Source organism: Manihot esculenta, chromosome 10 (assembly GCF_001659605.2).
Source record: "Manihot esculenta cultivar AM560-2 chromosome 10, M.esculenta_v8, whole genome shotgun sequence".
Taxonomy (NCBI): Eukaryota; Viridiplantae; Streptophyta; class Magnoliopsida; order Malpighiales; family Euphorbiaceae; genus Manihot; species Manihot esculenta.
In genome coordinates, this window is record NC_035170.2 from 24,746,057 (window position 1) to 24,768,085 (window position 22,029).

The window sequence follows — 22,029 nt, forward strand, 5'->3', positions numbered from 1 at the left end:
TAATTATTTAATTTTTCATAATAGTAAAATGATATCATAAGAGTCAATTTTCTCATAAGTTCACTATTTTAATTAGCTTAAGACTAATTATTTATTTCTCTATTTTATAATTTTTATTTATTTTATTTTTTATATGTATAAGAAATATAATTTTTTTTATGAATTTTTTAATTATATTTATTTTAAATACATTAAATTTTATTAAATATTAAAAGATATTGTAAAATTTTTTAAAAAATAAAATAAAATTATAATAATAATTATAGTCTAAAAAAGTAGATAATAAATTTAAAATAATTAAAAAAATAAATAAAATTTATGAAATGAAGAAGAAAGAATAAATTTTTTAAAAATCTTTTTTACCGTTTAAAGTCAAGATTCAAATGCTTTTATTGCAGTCTGATTTTAAGATTCAAAACCCTAAATTAAGTGCTAATAAACTCAATTGAAAACTGAATAAATTTCTTACACAAATTAAATGAAATTGTTTTAAAATACTTAACCAAATTATTTTTTTGAAACAAATTATGTTTTCACAATTCAGCAACAATTTGTTTGATACTGCAGGTGAGAACTGCAAACCCCTATGTCCAATTAAAATTTTCAATTAATTATTCTTTTCAATTATATTTTTTATTTAAAATGAAAAAATTAATTTTTTTCTCAACTTATAAAATTTTCGAATTTTATAATAATTCATTTAATTTTTTTTTTTAAAAAATCAATCATATCAGATAAATCTAATTCTTATTTTCCTTACTAATTATCAATGCCAAAAGAACTTTTTTTTTTCTCCAGAATTAGATGAAAATGTACAATTTAATTCTGATAAATTAAAATCAAAATTCAATAATTTCAAAATCCATTTATATAATTAATACTTTTCGCTCCATAATTTTTGTCATTTTTTCTTTTTTTTTTAATTATGAAATTATTATCCAATAACATATAAATTGACTATTATAACCTATTTAATTTTATTCTATTTTTAAAAAATTTCTTAAAATATTTTTTAATATTTAATAAAATTTAACATTTTTTATAAAATGTATATAATTAAAAAATTAATGTACAAAAAAAAGTAAAATGAACAAAAATTACGAAATTGAGGGACTAAAACAAAATAGATCTAAACCGAAAACAATTCCTACAATAATCATAGGAAGAGAGGATTTGAGTTGCTGCAAAGAAGAAGAAACATGAACAAATGTATTGATTAAACTACACATTATAACATGATACAACTTCATCATCTGCTTTCACAACACCTACATTACATTTGGCACAAATTCATAAACCCTAATTGGTATAAAATTAAGAAGTCTCTTGCCTAATGGTAGAAAGCTTCTTGATTTAATATCTATATGCATACACACTTATCACTCATATGTAATCAAGCATCCAAAACTTCATCTGCTGGTGCAAGCATCCCCAACTAGGCAGCAGCTAGCTTCCCAGAATTGTTGAAGTAGACAGGAACCAAGATTACAAGAATCTTTAATATAAATAAATAAATAAAGTTCATGGGCTTGCTTGATTTTGTTGACCCTCAAAGATCACTTCAATCCTTCAGATTCAATCTGGGAATGGTAACCTGCAAATATGCTTCAATATTATTATTATTATTGCATAAATACCCTTGAGTTTGTAGTGTAAACCAAATAGGTTTGGGTTACTGCAGGATATATTTCAAAATCGAGACACTAATTAATAAGTTTCCTTATACTACAAGGATCATGTCGTAATTTTCTCTAAATATTAACAGCTAAATGGATGGATTGAAGAAAGTTTCTAATGGATTCAAAAGTTAAGGATGTTTAATGAGTTTCTGAAAGTATATGGATCAACCTGTAAATAATAATAATAATATATAGGGACTAACTTGTAATTTACCCTAATATTTATCTAATTGCATAATGGAAATCATGCAGGTAAATGGATTCCTGAATATGAGATAAGAAAATAAACACAAAAACTTTTTGCATGTAAAGGGATGCAAAAACAAACCCCAGTCTAAGGAAAGTGTAGGAGCCTTTAAAATCTAGAGCAGGATCTGCTGAGCTGCTGCTGTTGGTCACCACAGAATCTGATGGCTGTCCTGCTTCAAACAATTGCATTCTGCCTACTGGAACATTCATCATCTACCATATTCAAATAAACTCAGAACTGAGAAAAGATTCAACAAACAGCTTATTAAAAGGAAAAATGCAAAAAGAATTCACATACATGCTTCTTTAGTCGCTCATTCTCTTCCATCAATTGAGCTCCCTGGAAATGAATGGGAAGAAACTGTGTCAAAGATGGAACAAAAAGGAGAGAGGAAAAAGCAATCAATATCCTGGATATATTCATGTCTTGTGTTCAGTAGTTTAGTTTTTTCTTGTAAGAATCATACTGTTCATGTTGATATTAGGGTTTTGCTAACAAATGAAGCCTCTTTCAGCAAGGCTACAGGAGAAGGATAAGGGTTACCTTGCTTTTGAGGGCATTGATTTCATTTGCAACTGCATCACCCTGAACAACAACACACAAAGATCAGTTCTCAACATGCAAATAAGTAAAAAAAAAAACACCCAATAAATTTCAAAAAGAAAAAAGACAACAGCTAGTGGTTACCTTTGTTTCCAAGACTCTTTTCAAGCCTCTTTCAAGTAATTTCTCTAAATGTTGAAGCTCTTCTATGCCCAATCCTTGGAGTTCTTCTCCCTTCATCTGCCTGTCATCACCCCACCATGTCTCAATCTTATAAATTAGCATATGAATCTTTTCATTGGCAAACAGAGTGAAAGCACTGCAGAATTTACCTCAGTTCATGGGTCCTCTCTTCTATTTCCTTGCTCAATGAGGCAAAAGTACCATCTTCAAGCTGAAAGTAGACACAGCTTTATTTAAATTTCTATATAATAAAAATCATATATTATTGTATAAAAATTTATTTAAATTATTTTTTTATAAATAATTTATTGCAATCGAAACCCACAGACAAAAGAGGAAATAGGAAGGAAAAGAAGCAAAGGCCATTTTGGTTTTAGGAAGCAAAGAACAGAAACAAGAGACTTCTGAAATAAGGAATATATTTCTTTTTTTTTAATGAAATTATATATACCCTTTGATTTAATTTCTCTAGAATACATGTATATATTAAAATTTTGAAAAAAAAAATATAAATATTGCATTTTACTATTAACATATATTATTATATCCATCCCAAAATAATAAATTTACTTCTATATTTATTTAGAATAGATGAAAAAGAAAAAAAAAAGTGTATCTTTACAGAGTAGAGTTAATATTTTAATTCAAATGTTTTTGTAAATTAAATATAAGAATAATAAAAAGAAAAGAATGATTATTTTTTGGAAAAATAAATTAAAAGCTACAATTTCCAGATTTAGTTCTATATAAAAGATAGTTGAAAAAAAAAATAATTATGTATGCTTTGCATTAGGTATTTCATCTTTTTTTCTTATTGGTGAATTTTCCAGTCGCCTCAAAGGGTTTTAGACACTCCTCTCAAAAGCTAATTTTTAAATAAATTAGATTTAACTTAAATTTAATATAGTATCAGACTCTCACTGACCGATATTGAACCTCCTGTAAATAGTTTTAAGCGTTAGAAAACGTATTGAAATCACATCGGTTTAAAATAAAGATAATCTGCTTCTTATAAATCTCTATTAATATAGGGTCTACCAGAGCATTTATCAATTAAAATCGGTAAAAAAAATGTAATTATAAACGAAATATAGAGTTATGAAATTCTTTATAATATAGTTTCGTTTTACCTAAATAAAATTTATCCGTTATTAATTTATAAATAAATTATAAAAAATTATTTGTAAATAAAAGCAATTTTTTGTTTCAAAAAAGATACTAATAAACTAAAAGCCACTATAATAAATATAGAATTTAATTAACAACCCTTTATTAGCATTATTCCTACGTAATATTAAAATAATAAATAATATCAAGAAAATAACAAAATAATAATGACATATACAAATTAAAAGGTTGCTTATGGAAAATATTAAGAAAATTTTATATTATGGAATTTATATACATCGCTTGCTTGCTGATAATTATTATTAATAATATATTTTAAATTTTTAATAATATATGAGAATTTCCATTATTTTCTAATAAAAAGCATAATTATATAGAAAAAAAAGAAAGACATATACATAAAGGTTTAAAATCAAACCTGAAGCTCAAGTGCTGGTCGATCCAACTTGCCAAAGTTCTTTGGATGCAGACTGTGCCTTTCAATCACCTGATTCATACTTCAAAAGCCAAAGGTTTGACAAGCTCATTTCTTTAGAACTTCATTGAAAGAAATTTCAACAAATTTTTTATATTAAAAGTAATTTTTGTTGAGGTATACTGAAAATTTTTGAAGAAACTATTGATCAACTCTAACAAATTTGTATGCTTTAGGATAAATATTCAACTAAGAAACTACTAAATCAATGAAATGATTAATAATAATCATGTATGCTGAATGTGTAAATAAATATCACAATTCTAAATCTAATTATTAGATTATATATATGATAATAGCAAAATATTTTTTCAAAATATATTTAATAGAAAACTATTTACACTCCGTCAAAAATTTTAACCAATATCGCTTGACTAAGACGATATAAGAGAAAGATAGACTAAAAGTAGAAAAATCTTATTGAAATTTTTTAAAAATTGAAGAGTGAGCTTCTAATAGTCAAAGTAGACTATTTATAATAGGAAAAAAAAACTCTAATATGCAAAATTATAAAAATATTCAAAAAAAATAATTAAAATATAAAATTGACTCCTAAATGGTAAAATTTTCATATCGAACTTTGTAATAGACCTGCAGCTCTTGTCACACTTTCGAAAGTCATGTGTCTCGAAATTTCATTTTCGAAAAGTTATCGTGAGTCTCCATCAGATATCGACAGCAAAAATTAGGTCCGATCCAAGTTTATCATAAAATTTAAGCCTAGTTGCTCAGTCAACATCTAACACTATTATTATTAGATTAATTGGCTTAATAAAATTAAGATTTATTAAATTTGGATAAAAGTTTTTATAAAATTTTTAATTTTGAACTAAATTACTAAAATTAAAAAATTGAATAAATTTATCAAAACTTATAATTTTTTTTAGGTCAATTGGCTTGTAATATATTATTATTATTATTATTATGGTATTAATTAAGAGGACTTCAACTTATAATATATAATTAATAATTAACAAGAAATTATTTTTATTTAGAAATTAGTATATCATAGTCTCTTTTGATTGTAAACAGTTAAAATTTATTTAAACTTTAATAGCTATATATATTAACCAGCAGTAATAAGATAATGTTAAATACAAAATCATTCATCTTTATTTAAGGTTAGTGATAAAATAATTCGATTTGAAGTCCTCAAGGTGATTAAGATTAAATTTTCTTTAGCAAATCTGTGAAAGAATTCACCTTGAGTTAATTAGTCTGAACTTGCTTTTTTTTTATTAATTAGTTTTTTATTCCTAATATCTTTTTTTTAGTTATAAAAAAAATTATACAAACCGTTACTTAATTAGATCAAAACCATAATTTTAAGTTCTTCAAACTGAAAATTATAAAAATATAATTATTATAAGTGCGAGTTTTGCACTACTAAATAAGTGCGACTGCGAGTTAATAAGTATTTAGTACACTCAAATGTAGCTAAACTTCTAAACAATAGAAAAGACGACTTTAAGTATTCTAATTTTTTATCGAGACATTTGATTTTTGATGCAGGGTGTTTTTCTGCAATCTGATTTTTTTATTACTGTTTTTTGGGTTAATGTCTATAAAGACTTTCTTCGTTGCACAACTCTATATTTGACTTGTCTAAAATCTTTCTTGCCTTCCACATTCAACATGCTCGCAATGAATTCAACATTTGATGCTTTAGTGCAAAATTTTTGTGAGCCAGTCGTAACTTAATTTTTTTTTCACTTATTTTTTTTTCCTTTTGGAATGTATATATTTTTATATATGTTATCCGTATATGAAATTCTTATAAGGTTTTTCACTTAACATGACAACGTTGGATTGATTTTCCCTTAGTTTTCTTTCTCTTGTATAAATATATCTTAGTTTTTTCCTTTTTTAATAATTTTTCTTTGTTAAAAAATAAGTATTTGGTAGAATTATTATTAGTTGTGGATGTGCTAATACTGCAAGGACTTTCAAGAGGTGAAAGTTTTATTTTATTGATCAAGAATTGAATTATAAGTTTAGTAAAATCCTCAAAATTACTTATATATAATATATGTTTTAAAAATAAGTAAAAAAAATTGTTACAAAATAATAATAAATATAGAATTATAATTTTTTTTTAGTAAAGAATTAAGGATACAAAAATTCAAATTTAAATTTTCTACGCGAGTAATATATTTTTAGCAACTGAATCAAAATAAATTAGACAATGTAAAATTATAATTTCGGTAATGAGAATAATGCTCGAAAATATATTATGTTGGTATTCTATAATTTTTGAAATTCTATGATTATAACAAAACATATTTATTTTTGGATTGTATGATTATAACAATACATATTTTTAGGATAATTATGTGTAGTTTTCATTGTAATTAGCTTTCTATTATACTTAGTTTTTTTTTTTTTTTTAGGTTAGATATTTATGTATAAATAGAAGTTTTGTGTATTTCCAAAATCATGGAGAATACATCAATTTTTTCCTCCAAAACGCTAGCGTATTTAATATTATGTTTTGTGATTTTCTATTATAAACTATGAACTCTTTAATTGTAAATAATAATTATTATTGTGGATGTGTTGAAACTAATATTTAAATTTGATTTAAAATTAAATTTAAATAATAAAAAAAGACAGTGGATTAAATTAAAAGAGATTCTAATATATTAATATTAAATACCATAATTTGACAACCACATTTAGGAAAGTAAATAAGCAAAAATAAGAAAAAGTAAAGCAAAAGAAAAAAGAGAAGGGAACAATACTAGTGGAAAAAAAGCTAGATTAAGAAAAACTCTTCATAATAAAAATGAAGTAAAATCTCAAACTTTGAAATTACCCTCTCTACGTGTGCTGAGATTCATTTTAAAAGAAAATAATTTAAATAAAAAAATTATGTATATATTTTTTTTAAATTAAAATTTCATAAATTAATAAAGAAAAATTTTCTGATTAATATTTAATATGAAAAAGCTCCAAATATTCAAGATTTACAAAATAAGAACTATATTTGAAAAGTATGGGAGAATAAGAAAATAAGCGACACACTTTTCTTTTCAATACATATGGATACGCAACACAATCTTAGAACGCATAATGCATGTATGACCGAATTGTACTTAGACCAATTTTATTATTTTTAATATTTTAGTATTTTATGAAATTTATTTTAAATTAATTTAATCTAAATTATAAGCTAAATTTGTGCATACCATTTAGAAAGGAGATTCCTCCAAAACAATTTAGGAAAATAATTCTCAATGTAATATAAGTTTCACTGTTTGACTAAATATCCTTTCTATATTATAATTACAACTTCCTACATTAGAATTAAAGTTTGAAGACTAAAAACATATTTAAAGTGACAGTCATAATTAGCTAATGAATAAAGCTGATGATGCTATGAACAATATTTTATTTTTCTCTATTATTTAATAATGTATCAAGGTTTAACCTTGTGACGTTCTAATATAGATCTCCTGCATACTTAGTTAACTTATCAAGAATTTCTTGTTACGTTCTCGAAACTGGAATCGCTTGGTTATCTATGTTTGTAGGTGTAGTAAAACAATATTTGCTTGATTATCTATGTTTCTAATTATATGTTTCTAATTACATTAGTTGGTTAAGGGGTGTAGTAGAGCAATCTTTGCTCTATTATCTATGTTTCTAATCACATTGGTTAGTTAAGTATATAGTAGGGCAATCTTCTAGAAAATATCTTTGTTTTGTTCTTTATCAAGTTGTGTGACGGGATTTTTTATTACGAGTTGGTCATGCGCTTAGCATATCAGAGCTAAAGTGAAGCAAATTCTGATTTATTTTAGATTTTAGGGTTTTTGAGTTTTCTTTTTTCCTCTTCATTAGAGAATTTGGTTTGAATTTTCTTTGTGACTATTGCTGCTTCTTTTTATTAATTTAAGTTTTATCTAAATCTATTTTGTTTTATTTCTTAGTTTGGCAAAAAATCTTCTCAATTGACATTATTTTCTGTTTGGCCGAAAATCATCCAATTTGTTTGGCCAAAATTTTCATTGCCTTAATTTTTAATGTTTGGCCGAAATTTGTGAGATATTCTTCCTGATTTTCTCTTAGCCAAAATTTAAGATATTGATTTGCTGTTCTAAATTTTTCCCTTGTTATTGGCTGAAGTTATAGAAATTAATTTTGAAATTTGAATTGTTTTGAATTCAGATTAAAAATAAAAGAAATTCTGCATATTTTCTTAGAGTGCTCATTTAAGACAATTGCACCTAAATTGATTTGATATCAAATCCTTCTTTTAAGACCAGAAAATTCATTTATAACACTGAAATTGATTGAAATTTATTTTTTTTTTTTTATGATTCTATTTGTGAGATTTTGATACTTTTCTTTTAGGATAGAATTTAAACAAATCTATAAATTTAAATTTTTTGTTCAAATTCATTTCTATTTGAATTCTAAGTTTCTGTTTTTGGTTTAAACTTCTTTTACTTCCTTGACATTGCTAGAATATTGTTTACTTGTATTTATACTCTAGGTGATAATTTTTAAGTAGCACAAAATTTTATTCGTGTGTTACTTTCTAAATTGTTAGTGTCTTCTTTCTAGTTTTTACATGCTGCAATTGAATAATCAACAAAAGAATGGTAAGAGTGCAAACACTTAATACTTTTACTTCTAACACCATATTTGCTAATTCTCTTTATTCTTTATTGATTTAAAGCAGGATGAGTAAAGATGAGAATGTAATGGATAGTGATAATGAAATTGAACCGGACATGGCTAGTGATTATAATCTCTTCAAAAAGTCAATTGGTGGTGAGTTTAGAAGACTCTATAGGAATCTTGAGAGATTGATCGAACCTATGGAGAGTTTAAAAGTCTCACAGGCTTTCACTTCTACAAAAATGCTTTAAAGAACTCTTAATTCCAATAGGTCTCAAATCTGAGATGAAGAGTTAATGCATCAATGATTCATCTCTTTACACTATTATAAGGATTTGAACAATAGGTTGGCAAGACTAGTGCAAGGAATACAGATAGAGAAAGAAAAGGAGAAAGAAGAGGTTAAAATTCCAATCTCAACTTCCATGGAGATTGAAATTGAAGAGGAAGTTGTAATGCATGAAATTAATGCAGTTATTACTGAAAATTCCATCAATGAGCTTATAGAGGAGGTTGTAAATGATGGTGGACATGAGGAGGACATGATTGATAAGGTGGAGGAGGCAAATGGGGCTGTTTTGAAAGTTATAGAGGAGAATGGGTCATAGCCACAGGATCTTTCTATGACTAACATTGTATGCCTAGTTTATTTATTCTTAATGTACAAGTTGTTGATGAAAACATCCATGGTGAAAGTTTTATACTATTTCCGTCTATTTAAGAGGTTTTTGAAGATACATTGGTTCTTAAAGTTTCCATTTCTGACATGAATATGAGCAAGATTCAATGACTAATCTTTCCTAAAGGAGAGAATGATACGAATCCAATAGAGTAAATTTTCAACAATAGTGTGGAGTAACCTTATATCATTCAAATGGGTCTAAAAAGAATTCAAAATTATATTCATATGATTTAAATACACTTGAGGCGTGCTTCAATTCATATGGGGCAGATTTGGAGCAGGTTAGGGGGTCTAATCAAACCTATGGGTCAAAACTACACAAAAGGAAGTCTAAAGTGAATATTAAGAAAGACTTTTATAAAGATTCAGTTTTGTCATAATGAGCTTGCTATGTTTTATTATTTAAACACTTGCTTTATTTTTGATTTTGTTTGGACTTGTATTCTAATCATATTTTATTTTTTAAGTTTTAGAGCATTGAGTCATATTTTGAGCTTATATTTTAATAGTTATGAGTTTGATGTGTTATTTCAGTGTATGATTGGATTTGAGTCTTGTGTGTGGTTCGACCAAACTTAAGAAGAGTGTGTTAGAATTTTAATTTTCTCTTTACTATATAAGGATAAGGAACCCTTGTAAAGGGCAACTTTTAAATTAAAATTTTCAGATTCTTCTTTATGCCTTTAGCTTGTATTACTTTGAGTGAGAGTGAAAATTTATTTTCATCAATTGCATCAAGAATCTTAGTTAACTTATCGATTATTCATTGTGGCATTGATCGAATTCTCATCTAAATCCTTCTATCATTGGTTATTCAGCTTCTCTAAGTGTGTGGGATGCCATAGGAGGTAGACTCATTAGATTCCATATCCATTTGTGTATATGGGTTTGAGACTTGTACCATAAGATTTCACATAAGTCGATATCAGAGCACAGTAATAGATAAATTCATATTTATCTATTTTTATTTGTTTCATTTTTCTTTAGTTTATTTTATTATTTCAATTTATTTTACAGTTTCTCTTAAAAAAAATAAAAAAGAAAGAAAAAAAGAAGTTTTATTTCGGTTGTGATTAAAAAAAAAGTAAAAAAAAGTTATTTCAATTGTTTGATTTTTTTTTTTTTTAAAAAGGGAGAAATATCAAAGTTTAGCGCTTTATTCGTGAAATTTCAGATTGAACTCAAAGAGAATTCCATGTATGTCTGATCGTTTTCTTATCATTATGGTTATGGTTGGAGATTCGAGAACGAATTTTTTTTCGAGAAAAGAGAGAATGATACGATTTTAACATGAGAAACTCCAAATCATGACAAATCAAGTTATCATCGCTTAATTTAAGACTTACGTGATGAAAATTATATTTGAAAAGTATGGAAGAATAAATAAATAAGAGATACACTCTTCAATACATATGAATGTATAATACAATTTCATATCGCGTGATGCATGTATGGCCAAATTGCACTTAGATCAATCTTATTATTTTTATATTTTAGTATTTTGTGATATTTGTTTTAAATTAATTTGACCTAAATTAGAAATCAAATTCATGCAACTCATTTAGGAATGAGATTTCTCCAAGACAATTTAAAAAGATGATCTTTAGTGTAATCAACGTTTTGACTGTTTGACTAGATACCCTTCTTATATTGTAATTACACCTTCCTACACTAAAATTAAGATTTGGAGGCTATAAAAATAAAGTGACGCCCACAATTAGACAGTAAATAAAGATGATATTATGAATAATATTTAGTTTTTCTCCATTATTTAATAATTTATAAAGGTTTAACTTTGTAGCATTCTAATATGAATTTTCTCCATACTTAGTTAACTTATCAAGAATTTTTTGTGGTGTTCTCAAAACTAGAATCGCTTGATTATCTATATTTCTAATCACATTGGTTGGTTAGGAGTGCAATAAAGCAACTTTCACTCCATTATCTATGTTTTTAATTATATTGGTTGGTTATGATGCAGTAGAGCTGGAAGATATCTTTACTTTATTTTTTATCAAGTTGTGTGACGGAATTTTTTATTATAAATTGGTTCTGAATTCCGTATTACTTTCAAATAAGAAATAAAATAAAATAAATTAAATTCTTATAAAATCTTTCATTTCAAATAAAGGATATAAAATGTGATAATCTCCTACAAATTCAATCGAATTAATTAATATATTCAAATTGAATAGTAAAATTCAATCATGATTTAAATATATTTAAGATTCACTCTGTTATTCATATTTGAAACAATTCCAGAATTATAAAATTCTAATAAGAATATTGCCATGAACTATTTGCAATTGCTCGGTGCTGAGGTAGATATAGCAAGGATTTCTAACTAAAGTTCTTCAGTTGATATTGGTGGCCCAGACATAAGTTTGAAACTTCAGTATCTGGTAATAAGATAGGAGTTATTAAGGTTGTCTTTAAAGGAAGTTGGTCAAGGAAGCGAGAAATTTTATAATGCAACCGTTTTATATGATAATATGTAATATTACACATGTAACGGTTATAATGATTATGTAAAATAATTTTTATTCTGATTAAATGAAAATTTTTTAAATTAAGAATGATTGAATTGTTTTTTTTCAAATAAAAGAATTAATAGAAAATTATTAAATTATAATTATAATTTTTGTGAAATTTTTAATTGCATGTAAAGAATTTTTAATTGTTATTTTTTCCAATAAACTAAATTAAAATAATAAATAAATAAAATGAGCTAGGACAGACATTAGTATTTTCATTCTCCATCTGCTAGAAGCAAAATGAAGAAGGGAAAATCTAAACTTCCACAATTATAATCTCTCCTTTCAATACCACTAGTCTATGAGAAATGAACATTTGTTTTTCAATTGAAGAAACCCTAATCAACTGACACTGATGTATTTGACTTTGTTGTCACAATTGAAAAAAAAAACCCTAATCAACTGATACTTTAAGTGAAGCAATTAGTTTGGCATTAAAATATTTATGAAGAATTAAGATTAACTAAATTATAATACTATCATATTCATGGACTTTTATTACACTAAGATTATAAATGAAAGATATTAAAAAATTAATAAATATTTATATAATATTAAATTATATTTCTTAATATATAAAAAAGCAAACGGACTGTTTGTAATTCTAATATGTATTTTATAATAAATTAATAATATACAGTTTATTTCAATATTAAAATAAATAATGTAACATATTAGTATTTTCACATATCAACTATCAATAACTTCAATTAAACATAATAGTTTTATTAAATATTTTACGATATATTAACAGATATTAACTATTAAAAATATATTCAACAAATCCTAGATGGATATTTTATGTTGTGCTTCTAAATTTTTTTATGTTTCATATCTCAAATGTATCCCTAATGTCTTTCAAATACAAAACATATTCATCAGTTGGATTAGAATTTGAACATGGAGGAAAATTTTATGTTCCAAACTAGGAAATCAAGACAAGAAGATCTTCTTAAGACATGCGCCTAATCTACACTAGTAACACTTTTTTATGTTTGTTGCTAATGTATATTATCAGGATCCATCATTTGTTATTGCTAATTTAATCTAGGATGTTTAAAGGGTAATTCAAAAATTCATCTAAAACTTCATTGTTAATTACAATTGGCACCCAGCTTTCTCTATCTTGGAAGGAAAAGATTGTATCTAATCAATGATCATGATAAATAGTATGTTGAAGTGGTGTTCTTCACATATATAGAATAGCACTATTTGGTATAAAATTTTTTTTTTTCTTGAATTTTATTGATAATGTATTTTCCTAACTGTGTGTACCTAATTAATATTTTATGAGGACACCTTTACTGGGTTGGGTTTGTGGTTGGATAGAAGATAGCAAAAGCAAATCCAATTAAGTAGTTTCCATATCCTAGAGAAAGAAATTAGTAATATAAAATCTTTGGAAAAAGGGTAGAAGAGGAGAAAGTTTTTGAGTTCTGACATAAACTGCTAGCTGATATCAATAACAGAAGATATCCATTGACAAGTCTAATCCTTGAGGGGAAAAAAAAAGAATGGTAATTGTGTTTCCCTATGTTTCTGGCTCCACTCTCTCATTTATGATATTCTTCTTTCTATAAAATGATTATAATTAATATTTTGTTCACAGAAACAAAAAGATTCTGGTGTTTATATACATATATTTCAGCCATTCTCTTCTCTTTTTAAGTTGTGTTTGGTTTAAGGGAAACAATATGATTCTTCCAAGATTAAACAATGAGATCACCAATGACACAAGAAGTAGATAGCCCAATAGAAAAGAAAATAAAAAAGGATATATCTGAAAAGAAAGAGAGAGAGAGAGAGAGAGAGAGATGAACCTTGAGCTTGCATATTCAAAAAGCTTCCCAGTTGCAGAAAAGACTATGAGAGCAATCTCAGCATCACAAAGAGTAGAGAGCTCATAAGCTTTCTTGAAAAGCCCTCTTCTTCTCTTTGAGAAAGTTACTTGCCTTGCAGTGTTATTGTCAATTTTCTTGATCTGGATTTTCTGCCTTGTCATTTTCCAAACAAGAGAAAACTTCCAACTGATGAGTACCCTTCAAGCAAAATCCCCAAAACCATCAACCTACAGTATCCATAAATCCAAAGAGAGGGAAGTTTTGTGAGTATCAGTAAGGAGATCTAACTGCAGTAATTCCTTACCTAAAAGTTACCAAAAAAAAAACTACAATAATCAACTAAGATACAAATGCTTCGTTGAAAATCAATCGGAGCTTCGGTTGAGAAGGAAAATAAATTGAGAATAGTTAGTGATGATCAATTACAAGAAATCAGTCACAGATCTTGCTGTATAGGAAATGATCCAGATACCTAACCCACCAAAGAAAGGGGGAAACAATCAAAGCATATTCAACAAGATCAATCAAAGAAACTATAAAAAAAAAATTACCTGTAAATAGAAAACGCAGAAGAAGAAAAATAATACTTTCTTCTAGTACTGTATGTAAAGGTAGAAGAAAACATAAAAAATTGAAGACAAAGAAGGAAAAAAAGTATCCCCAAGATAGAGAATGTTTCTGTAAATGGAAATGTACAGAAAAACCTCAGTTACAAGGGGAAAATCCTGAAAAAAATAAATGGGTATTGGATTAAAAAGCAGTAGAAGGAGCATAAAGAGCTCTTTTGCTAAATCAAGCCAAGAATCTGAATATGTCCTCTTAAAAAAATTAAAATCAAATTAGAATCTAAACCAACCCTAGAAAGACCTTGCAAAAAAAAACCCAGTTGGTGAAGAAAGAAGAGATGATGAGAGAACCTGCTGCTACCAATCCAAGCTCATGTTGGAGGCACTAGGATTGGCCAAAAATGTCAAGTTTCAGCTATTTCTTTACTTTGCTTTGCTTTTGCTGTCGTTTTTGGTGCTGCTGACACTTCGGATTAAGTCCACCAATGGCATTAAAAGAGAGAGAAAGAGAGATGACCTAGCTAATGTTAAAGAAATGAAAAAAGAAAGATTCTTTTTATGGCTAAACAAGCCAGAAGTGGCTGTGCAAAGTTTCCTCACACTGGTAAAAGGGGAAAAACAAAAATCAAACAAAAAGCCTTTTTTTGGCAAAAATGAAATAAACAAATTTTTTTCAAAATTTCAAAATAATTTAGTCCACTTACATAATTTAGTTTTATTTTATTTACAGCTGTTTATTTTTTTTATTCATTTATATTTTTTATATATATACTTGTTTTTTTCTATTTTTTGCATTTATATGTAATTAATTATTTTCAAATATAAAATTTTAAACTTTTATTCAACATGTTATGTAGAAAATAAATATAAAACAACAATGTAACATATAAAACTTAAAATAACAAGATTTTAAAATCAGTTATAAAAAAATTATAATAAATATGTAATGCATCAATTTAAAAAATAAATTAAAATGTTTTAAGTCATCACTCTTTTTTTTTTTTTTTAGGGTTTTATCTTTCTAAATCATCGCCGGTTGCCTTCCTTTGCCTCTTTTGAAAACGGCGAGGGAAGACCTCATTTTCCCCTGATTTTTGTGAATTTTCTTTTTCTTTAAATTGAAATATAATTTTTATTTTAATTATTTTGTAAAAATAGCTGAGCGTAATTGAAAAGATTTTGGTGATTTTTAGTTCAGTTTTTTTTTCTTTATGTGTTTATTTTGTATTTTAGGATGAATTTTTTTTAAATAGATCAAAAACTATAGACCAAAAGAAAAAAGTTTAGATTTCACGTATATCTGAAATCAATGATTAAAGATATTATAGAATTTTATTTTTTTGCATTTTATTATAATTTTTATTTATTTGTTTAATTTCAGAAAATCTCATTTTTATGTTTCGCATTGGATATCTTAGGCTCTTTTAGCCACTATCATATATAATTTCCCTATGGTGTGCAATTGTCACCGGCGAGCTCTATCTCACATCACTTTTCCGAGCTTGGATACCTCCGTAAGGCAGCTTGGATACCTCGACAGTGAAAACACTGATAAATGAAAATAAAAAGATATTTTGTTAAAATGATTAAAATAATTTTTTTATCAAAGGATAATAATAATAATTGAAGTTAATAAAATATCAAGGAAAATGAAGAATATGCATTTATTATAAATTAAATTAAATGTTTTTTTTTTTGAAGAATAGTTACAGTATTATTATTATATGGATGAGATTTGCTTTCCGTACAGATATTGCCATGCTGCCTGGGTTGTCAGAATTACGACACCCTTGTACCCTCGTACCAATCATGTCTCCCCACCACTTCTTTATTATTATTATTATTCTCCTTTCAATATTTTAATAAAAACCCTAACTTGCTTTTTCTCATTTGTTTTATAAATAGAAATACCACTTTTTATATTTATATTTTAATATTAAAATTTTAAATAATAAAATTAATTTTTTCATATTTATTTTAATTTTAACTATTTATCTTAATTAATTTTAATTAAAAAATTTTTAATGCACATATCATATAACATAAAATTATTCATTAAAAAATTTATTAAATAAAAAAATCAAAACATTTTATATTAATTTATATTTATATTTTAAATTTTAAATTTTAAATAATAAAATTAAAATTTTTTATTTTATTTCGATTATAATATATAAAAAGTTATTAAAAAATTATGATATAATTTTTAAAATTTTATTTGATTAATAAATTAATTTTTAAAATACATTTTTTTATTTCAATAATATACTTTTTTATTAATTTTATTATTCATTTTTATTTTCAATTTTATAATGTATTGTAATTTAATAAAAATTTAAAATATAAAAAAAATTATTATATAAAATATATAATATTTTATTTTATTTAATATTATTGATATGAAATATAATTTTTTTTACCGAATCAACTGATAAATTAATAACCTATCATAAGTATAATTGATATATAATGAAGAAAAATAAAAATATTAAATATTTTAAATAATTTATAAGAAATGTGATTAATATAAATATATTTTTTATATAATAAAAAATAAAAAATATAAATTTTCACTGAAATACTTTAATATATAATATTTATGTATGATATAAAAATTTATTTAAAATAAATATTTATTTAATATTATATATGATAAATATAAGGTAAATTTATTTTTAATATAAAATTAAATAAAATGATTATATATTTATTAATATAAAATTTTAGAAACTATATAATAATTTTTCACTAATCTTTTCATATTCAATTTAATTTTTTTAATTATAATTGTAATAAATTGAAAAATATTTAATTTTATTATACAAAATTTAAAATTTTAGATATAAATATGAATTAATATAAATATTTGAATTTTTGTATTTGATAAATATTTTGAGAAATAATCTTGGATTATAATTTTTTTGTTGAGATAAATATGAAATAATTTATTTTATTGTTCAAAATTTTAAAATTATGATATAAATGTGTAAAATGATAAAGGTTTAGAATTTTTTTTTTAATAAATATTTTAAATAATATTATAAAATTATTATTTTTTATCTTTATAATTTAAGAAATTATTATTTTATTTTTTATTTTAAAATATTATAATTACTTATCATATTTACTAAACCTTAATTATTTAATCATATATAAAATATGTAAAATATGTTTATTTGTAATCAATTAAATAATTTGACCAAATATTCAGTTCTTATAATTTTACTACTATTTCGTCCGTAAAATTTCAAAATTATAATTATTTATTTTTAGATAAACTAAAATTTAGTCCTTCTGATTTAGTAAAATACAACATTTCGTCCCTCTGTTTTAAAAAACCTTCAATTTAATCTTTCACATTTAAAAGAACTGCAAAATAGTTACTACCGTCAAATTTTCAATTAACCTTCCGTTTATTTTAATGAAAATTACTAAACTACCCTTTAAGTAAAAAAACACAGAAGAAGAAGAAGAAGAAAAAGAAGGAGGAGGAGGAGGAGGAGGAGGAGGAGGAAATTTACCCATATTCGCATAATCACCACTACCATCTCGCCCAATTGCATAAAATCAAACACAGAAGAAGGAGGAGGAGGAGGAGATCGGGAAGGAGGAGGAGGAGGAGATCGGGAAGAAGAAGAAGAAGAAGAAGAAGAAGAAGAAGAAGAAGGACGTCAAAATGGGTCTTCATCTCATCCTCCATCTCCTTCTCTGACTTTGCCATTAATGGACAAAACTACCATCACATATTCAAACCATAGAACCATACACAAACTGTTCTTTCCTCTGTTTTTTTTTTCTTTTCTCCTTCTCTTTCCAAGAGAACTTGATTGATTCATTGATATAATATAATATTAGTATATTATATATTTATGTTGTGAAATTAAGCTGCAGCTACAGTTCCAGTACGAGAAGGGTAGTCTCGATTTCTGATTGGGGAGATGGATTTCTTCTGGTCTTTTTTCCTTATAGCTTTCTTCGAACCAGAAAGATTTCAATTCTTTTCTTTTGCTTCATCTATCTCTATTTGCTCTTGTCTACACTCTTCACTATAGAATGGTGTGTCCCCTCTGCATCAATTAATTTCACCATTAATCCAAACAGTTCTCAGATTTATAATTAAAGAAGTGAAATTCCAGAAACCGTAAAATTAGAGAGAAAATAAGGGGAGAAAAAAAAAGTATCTATACATGAAGATGTCTCTGTTGTTACCCAGTGGTTGCCTAGATCTTTCAATTTAAAGTTTGTACTTAATGCTATCTTGAACTGGTTTATAAGATCTTGACTTTTGCTGCCAACGATAATATCATCTACATATAATAGGGCTGCAATAAACTCTCCTTTTGATTGTTTTGTAAATAATGAATAGTTTGCTTTGGATTGAATGAGCCCATTTTGTAGCAAGCATGCAGTAAACTTGATATTCCATTATCTTGAGGCTTGTTTTATCCCATATAGAGATTTTTAAGTTTGCAAAGCATCTTCTTTGTCCTTGCTTGATAATCCCTCTTTAGTGTATAACCTAATGGAATGTCCATGTATATATCTTTATGTAGATCACCATTTAGAAAAGTATTGTTAATGTCTAACTAAGCCAAGATCCATCCATGAGCAGCCGTAAGGGCTAGAAAGGATTTCACGGTGGTGTGCTTGGCAACTGGGCTAAATGTTTCTTGGAAATCAAAGCTAGCCCTTTGTGTGTATCCCTTGGTAACTAACCTTTGTATCTTTCAACTGTTCCATTTGTATTAAATTTGACTTTGTATATCCATTTACACCCTACAGTTTTGGCACCTTCAAATAGAGTGGCGATGATCTAAGTTTTACTTGACTTTAAGGCATTAATCTCATTTTGCATAGCCTTCTTTCGGTAGCTAAATTGAGAAGCTTGATGGAAAGTATGTGGTTCATATGTAGAAGAAACATTAAGAATGAAAGACTTATAAGCAAAAGAAAGTCTGTCATAAGAGAGATATTCTTGGATTGGATAAGAAGTGAAGCATGAAGCTGAGGGAGCAACTGACTTTACTTTGAGATGACAGCGATAATCATGTAAATAAACAGGCAGTTTTATGGATCTATAACTTCTTCTGACACAATTAGGATCAGATTTGTACAGGATTAACTGTTTCAGACTGCAAAGGATTAGCCATAGGTGCATATGCAGAATTATCAAATCCAGATTGCAACAAATTCTCTACAGTTGTATTTGATGATGTACTAATTTCAGTATTGTCTAAAAAGTAATATCAAGAATTGGCATAGTGGGAAAACAAGGTTAGGTACATCAATACAATTGTCAAACACTTCAATTTGTAACTTTTGAAAAAGAAAAATATTCTCATAAAATACTACATCTCTAGAAATAAAAGAAGAGTGTATGTCAAGATCATCCAAGGTATAAACCTTCGTGCCAATAGGATAGCTAATGAAAACATATTCTTTGCTCTTAGAGTAAACTTGGTTCTATGAGCTATAAGGTTAGAAGCAAAACAAAGGCATCCAAAAGTCCTTATGGAATCATAGGTAGGCATTTTATTGAATAATAATTCAAAAGGTGTTTTGTTGCTATGATTGACCAAAATTAATTAGTAGATCTTTTAAAATTTAATTAATATTTTAATATATTTTTTAAAATTAAAAAAAATTAACTAATAAATTTTTAGTAGCTAAATAATAATTTTTTTTTCATTTATTCCACTTTTCCCAATTAATCTTCAATTCATCACTTCCAAAATCTTAAATCTACCCTCCATAACTTCTCAACCTCTACCAAATACTTGGTTTTTGCAAAGGCACGTAACTTTATTGCAGCCACACAATAAAGGAACCCGAACTTCATGGAGTGCAAGATTTTCCGTAACATTCTCAATTTCCACATGCAAGATGTAGAAAAAGGAAAGAAGAAAAGGACTATTAGTGGCTAGAGGCAAGCTATAGCCAATCAACATATCAAAATCAATAATCCCAATAATTGATTTCAGCCTATCAATTATACCTAATACATCACAACATCAATACAAATTGCAATAAAATGTCATAAAATTTAAATGGGTAAGATTATATCATTCCCAATTTTCATGTGAAATGTGAAAAGAAAAAGGAAAATTATTTATAATTCAAGCTAATTTCCAAAAATATACATATATAAATTATGTTGAGATATGACTATTATCTAAAATGTTTTAGGACAAAAAAAAGATAGAAATAACTGTAATCGTTAATAATGATAGAAATGCAGAGTTATGCGTTATGAGTAAAAATTTTAATTTCAAGCGTTAAATGAATTATGTGAAGTTTAAAACGAATAAAATTATTTTTTTATTATAAGAATTCCCCAATAACAATCAAAAGAGTTAGAAATCTTGCATTAATTATTTAATTTTTTTAGATGAAAATTTATTTTTTAAATAGGAGAGTGAAATTTGAATATAAGAATCTAAATAAATTAAATATATTTTTAATTATCAAACCAAGTTATCTAATAAATGTATGATTGAGTAGTATTCGGTTCAAATCAAAAAAATCGACTCAACCGAATTAATTTGAAAATTCAAATTAATTTTTTATTTATTTTGGTTCGTTTCGATTTTTAATTTTAAAATTTCAATTATTTTGATTTGATTTAGTTTTAATTTGAAAAAATCGGAAAAATCAAACTAAACCGATTAGTGATAATAGTATATTATTTTCAATAACACAGAGAGATTAGATCATGGTTAAAATATTTCAATTAAATTTTAATATACTAAAACTAAAACTAAAATGTAAAAAATAAAAAATTTATTAAAAATTCAAATTGATCAAACCGAACCGAATAGAATCGAATCAGATCAGTTTATTTTGATTCAATTTCTTATCAAAATCGATTCGATTTAATTTTTATAAATACTAAAATTTAAAATTTTAATTTATTCAGTTCAGTCAGTTCAATTTAAAATCGAATCTACCGAATGGTAACTCCTAATAAAAATCTATTTAGGTTGTAAAATATTGAAACTTTTGAGAATTCCAAAAGTGTTTGGCTAGAGGAGCAGCTACTTTGATCCACTCAATTAAACAAAGAAAATTAAAATAAATTTAAAGAGTAAATGCAAAAAATAATTTTAAGGGAAATATATTTATTTTATTTTTAAAAGAGTGAGATCATTTATGAGGAAAAACAATTATTTTCTCTAAATATAAAAACATTTAAGCATATTTTATTGTCCAAATTTTTTCCCAAAATAAAGATAATTCATTGGATAAACAACAAAAGCCCATGGTAGGATAAAAGAAAAAAAACGACGTAGCATAAGCACATCAACATTATTTTATACAATTTACACATTTTTTGCATGTATATTTATAAAATTTGCTGAGTATTAATTTATATTTAATTGTAATAATCTTAATAAATGTATTTAATTGGACAATCAATTCATGGTTTATTATTTTCTGCACGTGCATTTATGAAATTTGTTGGTCAAGTGATTGATTTTAGTGTTAGCTCACATGTATTTAATTATAATTTATTATAATTTAA

At 25.5% G+C, this 22,029-nt stretch overlaps 1 protein-coding gene across 7 annotated transcripts; it reads right to left on the reverse strand.

Annotated features, from left to right (window-relative positions):
* Positions 1–1,178: 1,178 nt before the first annotated feature.
* Positions 1,179–15,067, reverse strand: LOC110625079 (MADS-box protein SVP). 7 transcript variants are annotated; one of them, XM_021770596.2, is made up of 10 exons: positions 14,859–15,067; positions 14,368–14,413; positions 13,921–14,168; positions 4,202–4,280; positions 2,805–2,866; positions 2,617–2,716; positions 2,473–2,514; positions 2,227–2,289; positions 2,008–2,141; positions 1,179–1,594 (listed from the first exon to the last, which is right to left on the reverse strand). In XM_021770596.2, exons 3-10 carry the CDS (start codon positions 14,100–14,102, stop codon positions 1,576–1,578), a joined length of 681 nt encoding a protein of 226 aa, XP_021626288.1. In that variant the 5' UTR covers positions 14,103–14,168; positions 14,368–14,413; positions 14,859–15,067; the 3' UTR covers positions 1,179–1,575. The 7 variants fall into 7 exon arrangements, with proteins under 7 accessions (XP_021626288.1, XP_021626289.1, XP_021626291.1 ...); XM_021770597.2 differs by lacking the exon at positions 14,859–15,067 and adding an exon at positions 14,493–14,769; XM_021770599.2 differs by lacking the exon at positions 14,368–14,413 and having other exon boundaries at positions 14,809–15,067.
* Positions 15,068–22,029: the final 6,962 nt, after the last annotated feature.